We start from the raw sequence: 10,968 nt of genomic DNA, 5'->3' as shown, positions 1-10,968 counted from the left end.
CAGGTTCCACAGTGGCACTGTTGACACCAGACTGGGAGAGGTTCCTCATCGCTGCAGGGCAGGTCTGGAGTTCTGGATCCCACTGGCCTGCACTCACGCCTCCCTGACTAGAATGTTAGGGATGCCCACTCACTGCTCCCCGCTCGGCCTTTGTGACCCCACCTGGCAGGGAGGGGAGGGCCGTGGGCGCTGCCCCGTGGGGTAGAAGTCCAGCTCCCACGGTCTCTACTCACACCACGGGCGCGGGCCTCGGTACCACCCAGCAGGGTTGGAATTTCTCCCCATCGGTCTTCTCTGGTGTCACCACCTGGGGGTGTCGGGCGCCTCAGCACAGCCAGCTGAGGGCAGAAGCCAAGGCTCCCAGGGCCCTTGCTGGCAGGGTTGGGAGGGGGTTACGGTGTTTTCTGTGGTGTCTGGTTATTTTTTAAAAACTTTCTGTCCTGCTAGGCTCCCCCTTTCCTGGTCCTTCGGCTAGAGGAAGCAGGCTTTCGGCGGTCTTTTTTTTTGTCTTCGCCGTTGACATTTCTAGGTTGCTGGCTTCTTCGGCTCCAAGTCTAGCATAGGTGAGGCAACTCACCCCCTGTCCCATTCCTTGAGTCCCAGCATCCCTAGCTGGTCTGCCTTGTTCTCTGCATCTTTCAGGATCTTCTTACGTTTGGTTAGCGGGGAGTGTCCAGTGTTTTTAGCTGTGCTTAGTGGGAGGAACAGGGAAAGCACATTCACTCTGCCTTCCCGGAAGCAGAACAACGCTTCCCTTTTAGCTGCGCCTTAGTGACTGTCAACTACTTGAGAAGAGCAAACCTATCATAGACAGTTGCCTGTCCACCTGTGCACGTGAAGACGCTTAATATTTAATAGTTATTTGTAGGCTGACGGATTTGGCTGTTCACGTGGTACCTTCACCTCAGAGAGAGAATTCTGAGAACTGTGATTAGGAGAGACCTAAGAGTGTTACGGAACCTCCACACACCTATAGCCAGGAAGTGTTCCCTAGGCACCCAGCGTCAAGGACAGGTTGGGTGGCATCCTCCCTTCGTCTTCACAGAGAGGTTGTGAGCAGAGGGCTGGCTGCCCCAAGACCCTTTGGAACGTAAGCCTGCGAGTTGCTGTGGTCGGTGAGGCCTTCTTGTTCCATGGCAGCTGCACGTTCTGGGAGCTGCCACCGGGGAGCTTGTGGCAGGGTGTCCAGAGCATTCACTCCATGTCTCCTTTGAAACAGGAGGACCATGACACCATGGAAGCCGACCTGGACAAAGATGAATTGATCCAACCCCAGCTTGGAGAACTCTCAGGCGAGAAGCTTCTGACCACGGAGTACCTGGGAGTAAGTGCCACGTGAAGGGGGGTCCTGACATAGAGAGGTTAGACGGACGTTGATGGACGTGTTTATGAGAAGGTCCGTGCTAGCCAGTTTGCTCTCGGTGGCCCTAGCCGCCTGTCACAGACAGACCTGCAGGTGTATGAAGGGGGCTGGGGGAAAATCCAAACAGCAGGCATGTGTCCGGAGCCGTCATAGCATCTGAAGGTCTGCCTGGCCTTGGGAGTAATCGCCCACCCGCCGCTATTCAGTGTCCGTGTGCCTTGTCTGTTAGAAGGGAGGATGTGATAGGTTTGGAAGTCATCAGCACAGAAGTGGTAGCTGAAACCACCAGAGCCCATGAGGCTGCCCACGGAAGCGGAGTGTGGAGAGGGAGACAGTGAGAGGCTGAGCACAGAGGGGTGTTCCAGAACGTCAGGAGGGGGAGAAGGAAGGGGGCCCCAGAGAACAGTCAGGGGGGCCTGAGGAGAACCGAGAGCCTCTGGATTACGACCCACCAGCTATATAGGGCAGGGCATGAATCAGGAGGGAATGCCACTCTCCCAGGAGAGGGTGGCAGTGCCAGGACTGCAGGTGTCTCTCGATGGGCAGGCGGTGCTGGCGTGTAAGGTTTCGGAAGGGAGGGGCAATTGCAAGGGCTGAGGCCCCGCCCAGGCTGAAGCCCTGCATTGGGCACATAGTGTAAAGGTCATGGTCATGGAAAGGGCCCCTAGAGCTTTGAAGCTGGCAATTGAAGCTGGGTCAGTAACATGGACCTCAAAATCTCGAATTAGGTAGGCTGATATTGGAGGGGAGGAGCGAGCCAGTCTCTCTCTCAACAATTGACTGGCAAAGCGGAGACTTGGGAAAGAGGAAGATGGTGTCTGTGGGTGGCCTGAGCCTTTATGGGAGCAGGTGGCAGCAGAACACACCTGCCTGTTCCCATCGCCACCCACAGCCAGGCCCTCCCACATGCCGTAGACACTGGGCCCCTGGTCACCTGGCCCTCGTCCCTTCCTCATCATCTATGGAACTTCCAGGGGCTCCAGGCTGGAGGGCAGTGCATGCTGGTGGAACTTAAGGTTGGAGGGGCAGCCAAAGGCCAGATTGTGGGGCTTTGTGGATCTTACTCTACAAGAGCTAGGAAACCACAGGAGGTTGAGATCAAGGCAGTGACCCGGTTTGACTTATGTTTTAATATAAACACATGTTTTCACTCTGGCTGCTTTGCAGAGAATAGACTGTAGGAGCAAGAGAAGGAAAGGGGATGGGGCGGGGAACCACAGCTACCCCGAGCCATGGACAGGGCTGCTGGGCAGGACCCCGCCATTGTCCTTAGAAAGTCTCAAGGATCAAAGGGGCCTAATGGACCGTGGAGGCTCTGTTTACATTAGGTGAAGTGGGGAGGTGCCCCTAAAGGTCAGAAGTGAGGCAGTCCAAGGTTCCAGGCTGTTGACGGACGTCTCAAGCCATGAGTAGGCCTTTGTTTCCCGTTGGAAGAAGGCTGGCTTTGTCAGAGAGATTGCGCTCCGTTTGACAGGATAGAAGCATCTGCAAGACGCTCTGCTTCATGGGCAGGCGATGAGAGCGGAGGAGGGAGGGTGGTGGGGCTCCTCGGGAGGGCAGGCGGTGATGCCTCGAGCCTGCAGTGCGTGTGCCCCTGCCTCGCAGTCCCAGACGCAGCCACACACTCGCGGAAATGTCCGCAAGGATGGTCATTGTAGCCGGGTCAGACAGAACCCTGAATCCAGCCCTCGGTTGATGACGTATGGTACCTCTACACGGTGAGATGCTGTGGCTGAGGCCTTCTGTTGATATGGGAAAGATATTTAACAACAACAACGAAAGTTTAATCATGCAAACTGGTGAGGCACAAAGGGGCAGTGCTCTCACATCAGTCAGTAACCCTGGTGTATTGCCATCTGAAATGGTATCATCTTCCCGTAGTGGGCAGTTCTAAACCTCCTGGACGTATACGTGCGATCCGTTCACCACAGGAAATATTTTTGATCTAACATAAGAGAAACTCCACGCATGCTTGCTTGTCCCAGTGGTGTCGGGGCTGTTGGGTGGAGACGTGAGTTGTGAGAAGGCAGCACAGACGGCGTCGCTGCATAGACAGGAAGCCGAGAGCCTTCGTCTCCCGTGGCTCGGTAACAAAGGACCACAAACTAGGGTCTTAGAACAACAGAAACTTATTCTCTCACAGTTTTGGAGGGCAGAGTCCAAAATAAAGGTGTCGGCAGGGCTGTGTTCCCTCCAGAGACTCTAGAAGGGGAGAATCCCTCCTGCCTCTTCCAGCATCTGCTGGCTCCAGGCATCCTTGGCTTGTGGCTGCAGCACTTTGATCTCTGTCCCGCCTGCACGTGTCTTCTCTTTTCTCGGTGTTCTCCTCTTCTGTCCTTTGTAAAGACACTTGTCACTGGATATAGGGCCTGCCTGGATAACCCAGGATGATCTCTTCATCTCAAGGATCCTTAATTAAATCTATAAAGACTCTTTTCCAAATAAGGTCACATTCACAGGTTCCAAGGTCAGGATGTGAACGATCTTTTGGGAGCCACCATTCAGTGCACTGCACCAGGCCACACAGGGTCTCGTAAACATCTGTAAGTTTCATTAGAAAGCTTAAGTCGGATGCACGTCCCCAGCACTGCCTTCGCCTCCTTGGTCACCCAGTCTCGTGACCTGAAATCGCCAGCCCCTGTGTGCTGGGTCGAGGGTTTCCAAAGCGGGGGGTCTCACCTTGCCATGCCCTTGCTGGCCTTGAAGTTCACATCTTTGTAACTTTTTTGTGTGTGCCAAATGAGGGATCTGACCAAGACAGAAGACATTCCACTGGGGAATATGCACCTGAAACTCAGGCCGCAGGCCTCTCTTGCTGGAATTCAGGGTACGTTGCAGAGTTTTCAAGATGAGTCTAAAGATACTGCTTTTTGAAACATTCTATCAGAAAATTGTATTTGAAAAATTTTTATTGAACCCGTGCCATTTGCCTAACACAACAGAATGTTGTAGAAGCTTAAGACACAGCTATTACCTTCAAGAAGTTTACAAGAGAAAGCACGAAACAGATAAGACCCCTCTTGTGGAATGGTGTCGGTGACAGCTGGGAGTGGTCAGTGGGCTGGCAGGAGCCAGAGTGAATCCCAGAGCCCCGAATGTGGGTTAAACCCAGAGTTTCAGCCCAGCCCCAGACCTCCTGACGGTGATCCCAGGACTCGGTTGTTGTACACGCCTAGGATTTCAAAACTAACCAGCAGCTTGGGGGTGAGGGTGGAGGTACAGCTGGAGCAGCCTGCCCGGGTGTTTGGAGGTGGAGGAAACTGTCCCCAGGATCCTGGACCCAGTAGCTCAACCCTGCTGGGCGTTTCCAACCACCTTCTCTGCAGGGCCACACTGCCCGTCCCCGCTCTCTGAGTCTACACTCCTCTGCGAAGCAGAGCCCAGACTGAGCAAAATGCTGCAGACCACGGAGAACTCAGAAAGCTAGCGACAAGAGAACAAATCACTCTTCCTAGGCTTGCAGGGGAATGGCAGCAGGCACACGGAATGTGTTGTCTACCCGTAATTCTGGTGACGCCACGTGCTGGGCTCTTTAGGCTGTGAATGTCAGCAGCTGCAAACTGATACTCGCCTCCTGCTTCTCCTGCCTTGAGTCTTTGTGAATTTCCTAGTGTCATCCATGCTGTGCTGCGTAACCAACAATTCTTCATAAAAATAATGCCCCGATTTAAATAGCTTCCTCACTTGGGTTAAAGGGATGTAGATATTCAGAATAAAATCATAGAATCCCAGTTTTTTGTTTTTATTTTAAAGTGACTTTTAACAACAGAAATAGGCAGGTCTTAAATTAATCAGGCACGTGGCCACGGGCCAAGCCCTCGGCAGACCCCTCACACGTCTGATTCCAGTTAACTTAATCCTCCCAGCAAACTTGGGGGCACATTCTGCTAGTATCTGCATTTTGTAGACGAGGGGCCACGGCTGGGAGAGGTTGAGTAGCTTTCCCAAGTGTTATTGGGGCTCGCTTGCCCTTTCCCACCCAGCCGGCCTGCCTTCCAGCAGCACTGGTGATTGCAGGGGAAGTGGATTCTGCATTTGAAAGTTGAGAGCTCTAACTGCGTGAAGTGTTCATAATTACTAAATGATCTTTTTTTTTTTTTTTTCAGAGGCAGGTCTCACTCTGTCGCCCAGGCTGGAGTGCAATGGCATGATCGTAGCTCATTCTAACCTCAAACTCCTGGGTTCAGGGTGATCCTCCTGCCTCAGCCTCCCAAGTAGCTGGGACTACAGGTGTATGCCACCATGCCTGGCTAATTTTTCTATTTGTTTTGTAGAGACAGGGTCTTGCTATGCTGCCCAGGCTCATCTCGAGCTCCTGGTCTCAAGCCATCTGATCTACTTGTTAAACACAGACTCTGTTTTAAGGGGGTGCCTAGTATGCATACCAGTTGCTTCCTTCCACACCTTCTTCCCCTCTGTCAAGTGAGGGCGCCCACATTCACTTAGTTTTCCTAAGAGTCACCAAAAGGGCTTGGTAAAGTGCTCTGGTCATGGCTCCAGGAGTCTGCATTTTTATTTACCCATCAGTGGTTCTGAAGCAGGAGTCTGGGCCATGGAAACTTTCCCACTTGGACAGAACTCACGTGTTAATGGAGACTCACCCAGCCTATCCTTTGTGTCATGTCGTGGGGCAGGGCCAAAGCCCTCCTATACTGGGAGCAGGCCCAGGCATGCACCTGGAGACACGGTGGGTCCCGGGATCCTACTGTCCCCTGTCCCGCTCTGCCTAGGGGCAGAAGCGCGAGGCACCTTGCAGCTGGCCTAAGGCCTCCTGCTTGTCTCTGTTCACAGCAAAAACCAAAACCAGAGGAGGAAGGGCCTTGCTTTCCAATTGTTACTTTTAGATTCTTTTTTAAATTTTCCTCTACTTTGGGGCATTTCCTAATCACTTTTCAATCAATTATTCCTGTTCTGCCTGACTAACTGATAGTTGAAGAGTCAGTACCCACTACATAGCGGGGATTCATTGGAACTAACTCAATGTCCATATGCTTGTGCATGAAAACCCAATTAAACAAGTAGAAAAAAATCCCAGATCCCAAAATACTCTGAATCCTTTTCTTTTTCCATTTGTCTCTCTTATTCTTTTTCCTAAGTCAAAAGTAACAGAACAACCATAATTCTACCCAGGCAGAGATAATCACTGTTGTCTCTGTTACCCTCCCTTTATCAGTTAGGATGGGCTCAGCTGCAAATAGCAGAGAGTCCTGCCTTATCAGTCCAGCTGAAAATCCCAGGTGGAAGGAGTTGGACCCCAGGCTTTTTTTTTTTAGACAGAGTCTCGCTCACCTGGGCTAGAGTGCAGTGGCATCATCATAGCTCACTGCAACCTCAAACTCCTGGGCTCAAACGATCCTCCTGCCTCAGCCTCCTGAGTAGCTGGGACTACAGGCACATGCCACCATGCCTAGCTAATTTTTTCTATTTTTAGAGAGATAGGGTCTCACTCTTGTTCAGGCTAATCTCAATCTCCTGACCTCGAGCAATCCACCCATCTTGGCCTCCCAGAATGCTAGGGTTACAGGTGTGAGCCACCACGCCTGGCCTGCATTTTTTATTGTGGTTTAATATGCTGCATGTTATAATAGCAGAACCTTCTTTCAAGCAAAATCTCCATCTGTAACACAGATGGAAGTTCCTCTGGATGAGCAGAGTTGGATGCCAGGAGCCCTCTTTCTCTTCTCTCCTGAAACCCCTGCAGCATTTCCGCACAACTCAGTATAAACAGCTCTGCCTCAGCAGGTTGTTGGACGCGGTGCCCTTTAAGACCCTGCCAGCCCAGAAAGGCTCCTTCATAATTGAGGGGCCCAGAGAGGGGCTGGTGGGCAGAGGCCAGCAAGAACGGCCAGAAGCTGCACTACTGGGCCTGCACGCTGAACCTGCTTCACCAAGGGCTTTGCTCAGGCATTTTCGCGACAGACCGGACAATGCCGGCCCATGCACCAGACTCAGTTTCCCCATGCGCTGCACAAGAAGAAGACCCACCTTAAGTTACTTCCCAGGCCTCTGAAGTTTTAAGGAGATGGTATGGCTGACAGGGTCTGAAACACTCTAGAATACGTGATATGTTCTCTCTGCTCCAGGAAGGCTGAGGAGGGTGCGAGGGCTACCTGCAGACTGGAAAGAACCCTGGCTTTGCCTGCCAGCCTCCCTTCCATCTGCCGCCCCCCGTCAAGGCAGGTTTTGACCTCACCTGCCCACTCCCCTGGCCGGGAGTGTCCCAGGGCTCAGGTGAGGCCCACCGGTTCCCGTAGGCAATGGCCCTTTTTTCCCCCTCTCCCTACCTCAAATACTAGATAAACCCAAAGAATTTTACAGTAGAAATCAAGAAATCAAAAATAGAATTTCGATTTTCAAAAAAAATTTTTTTTACTTTTTATTTTGAAATAATTATAGATTCAGAGGAAGTTGCAAAAGTAGTAGAGACATTTGATGATCCCATGTCTCCTCAGATTTAAGAAAGGAGTGCAGACACTTCCACAGTCCCACGCACCCTCCGCCCGGTCTCCCCCGGGGTAACATCTCGCGCCGCGGGCAGCGTAATACCAAAACCAGGAAGCCGACGTTAGTACAATCCAGACTTTATTCAGATTCCACCAGTTTTACAGTGATTTCTTTTCTAAATAATTTTTTCTTAATTATTAACATAATTATTACTGTATCACAGAAAACTTGAACAGTAGAAAATTACTCTTAGTTTTACTGTCCTATAGTATATAGCCACTCCAATCATTTTAGGGTTCATTTCCTTCTAGACTTTCTGTGTACTTTTGGCATAACTGAAAGTATTGTTTATGTACATTATTATAAGCTGATTTTTAATTAATGTTTTAAATAAATACTGTTCTATCCTATTCTTTATCAATGTAATTGGCCATATATATGTCAAATGAATATGCCATATTTTACTTAATTATTCTCCTAATACTAGATAGATTGTTCCAGTTTTACTCTATAATAATTTTATAATGAACAGTCTAGTTTATTTAACATTTTCCATGCTTTGGATTCTTTCACTAGGATTTACACTCAAGAATATAAACACTTTTAAGACTCTTGATATAAAATGCCAAATTGTTTTCCAAAAGAGTTTTCTTAAATTTCAGTGCCACTAACATTTAAATTCTTGTCATCAATAGATGGGAGCATTTCTTTAATTGTCCTTAATTGTCATTCATATAATAGTTGAAGAGTGATACCTTCTTTGTAAAGTTGTAGTTTCTTATTACTAGTAAAGCTGATCATTTTTCCTTCTATTTCTGGTAATACTTTCTATCTTGTGACATGGCCACTTGAATTCTTTGCCCAATTATCAATTTAGTGTTTTGCTTCCTGATTTATAGGAGCTCCATATCTAATGAAAATTTTAACCTTTTATCTGTTAAATTTGCTTCAAATATTTCTTCCCAGTTTGTTGTCTGCCTGTTGATGTAGCTTATTTTTAATATACTAGAAATGTGGAAATGTTTGTTTTTTATGACATCAAATCTCTTTTTTCCCTCACTCTCAAAAGTCTAGTCCCTTCCAGAGATGTGATAAGTTACTGTAGTCAACTGCTTTCTTCCTTTTCCTATGGTTTGATTTTTTTAAAAATTTATGCTGCTAAATGGTATAATATACAAACTAAAGGGATTTTCCCCTCCAATTTCCGTTTGCCTGAATATCTGTGACAGGATCCCTCCTCATTGATTTGCAAGGCCTCTTATCACTCTAGATTAATTTATTCAGTGCATCAATATTAAGTTTGACTTCAAGGTCAGCTCTCAAGTAGACGATTTCTTGATCCCCATTTCCTCTTCCTTCCACCAGATCATGACCAACACGGGGAAGGTGAGGCGGAAGGGGCTGGCCAACGTGCAGTGGAGCGTGGACGAGCCCCTGCGCCGGCCCGTCACCCCCGGTGGCCACAGGAGCGGGTACCCAGTGTAAGTCCGGGCTAACGGAGGCGGGAATTTATTTTCTTAAGCTTCATTTTGAGTAACTGCAGTATAAGATGTATGTATTTTAAAAGTTCAAAATAAAATGTTCATATTGAAAAGCATTTTTCTCTTTATTTATCTTTTTGGGATTTTTGGAGGGAAAGAGTGTTTCCTTCCCCCTAGATTTCTTGTTGCAGAAAGAGAAGTGGTTGGATTACAGCATCTCCGGGGCCACTTTAGAGGACAAGTGTTGGCCAGTGTAATTTCAAAGGAAAGGCCCGGAAAGGAACAGTGGCTCTACCCAGAAAGGACTTCCGTCATGTCTATTCTGCAACCTCTCGCCGTGGTACTAGGCCCTTTGTTGGGACTGGAGTATCACAGTTAAGACTGCAAGTCTATTTGTATTAGGTGACTCTTTAAAGCAACTGCATGCAGTTTTAGCTGCCAAGCCTTATTCTTTCTCCATAACCTTGCTACTACCCCATTTGCAGAAATAAAGCTTTAGTCTGGTTCCCCAGAGCCTCTGTCTGCCTGGGCACCTGGGCCCCCATGGGCTGTGGGGGAGCCCTAGGTCGGATAGTCCAGTAGGCAGGAGAGGAGCCTCTTCTGTAGTCTGGGGGCTTCTCTTTTCCTGTCTAGAGAGATCACTACAGAAAAATATTACAGAGAGCAGGCTAACAACCTACATTTATTCATTCAACAAATAGGTATGTAATATTTTAAGTGGATATACCAATTTTTACTTAGTTATTCCCTGTAGCTGGGCAATTTGGTTATTTCCTGTTTTACTCTATTGTAATTTTGTAATGAACCACCAGACATTGGGGACTCAGCAACAAATAAGACACAGCAATGCCTGCCCTCAGGGAGCCCAGGGCCACGGATGCCGTCCCACCATTGTGCCCGGCACCAATTCTCTTGCCCATGTGGTATTTGACCTATAAATATTTCAAGGCCTGTGCCATGGATCAGTGCTCTGAGATCTGTTTGATTCGATTTCATAATTAAGTGTGATAGGCTTACATTTCTAGAGGTTTTTTTTTTTTTGGTTTGGTTTGGTTTAGTTTTACTTTGTTTTTGAGACAGAATCTCCCTCTGTCACCTGGGCTAGAGTGCTGTGGCATCAGCCTAGCTCACAACAACCTCAGACTCCTGGGCTCAAGCGATCCTTCTGCCTCAGCCTCCCGAGGAGCTGGGACTACAGATGTGAGCTACCACGCCCAGCTAATTGTTTCTACTTATAGTAGAGATGGGGTCTCACTCTTGCTCAGGCTGGTCTCGAACTCCTGAGCTCAAAGTGATCCTCCTGCCTCAGCCTCCCAGAGTACTAGGATTACAGGTGTGAACCACTGTGCCTGGCCACTAGGTTTTTATTTTTGATTACTGATATACAAACTAGCATCATGCTCTTTTCTCTCTTAAACCTGCAGCCAGTATTTTTTAATTTACAGAAAAGTTGAAAGAATATTATAACAAAGAGCTTCTGATTGTTAACATTTATGCACTCTCTTGCTCTCCTATGTGTATAATGTATAAATTACGGGCATATACATTTTTTTGGCTGAACTGTCTAAAGGTTGCAGACTTTCGGCGTGCATCTCCTTAGAAACATTCTCAAACGTATACACAACAACCTAAGAAAGTTAACATTAACAATATTATATAGGGCTGGGCGTGGTGGCTCAC

At 48.4% G+C, this 10,968-nt stretch overlaps 1 protein-coding gene across 1 annotated transcript in view; it reads left to right on the top strand.

Annotated features, from left to right (window-relative positions):
- The window catches only part of ARMC9 (armadillo repeat containing 9), a 161,880-nt gene that overhangs the window by 132,151 nt on the left and 18,761 nt on the right, over positions 1-10,968 (top strand). Inside the window, exons 18-19 of the mRNA XM_012652188.1 lie at positions 1,220-1,324; positions 9,173-9,288. Of these exons, the coding sequence (XP_012507642.1) occupies positions 1,220-1,324; positions 9,173-9,288 (221 nt within the window). The remainder of the gene's footprint in view (positions 1-1,219; positions 1,325-9,172; positions 9,289-10,968) is intronic.

The sequence above is a fragment of the Propithecus coquereli genome, unplaced genomic scaffold (genome assembly GCF_000956105.1).
Source record: "Propithecus coquereli isolate 6110/MARCELLA unplaced genomic scaffold, Pcoq_1.0 Scaffold383, whole genome shotgun sequence".
In the NCBI taxonomy this organism is placed as follows: Eukaryota; Metazoa; Chordata; class Mammalia; order Primates; family Indriidae; genus Propithecus; species Propithecus coquereli.
This window is presented reverse-complemented; position numbering and strand designations above follow the sequence as displayed.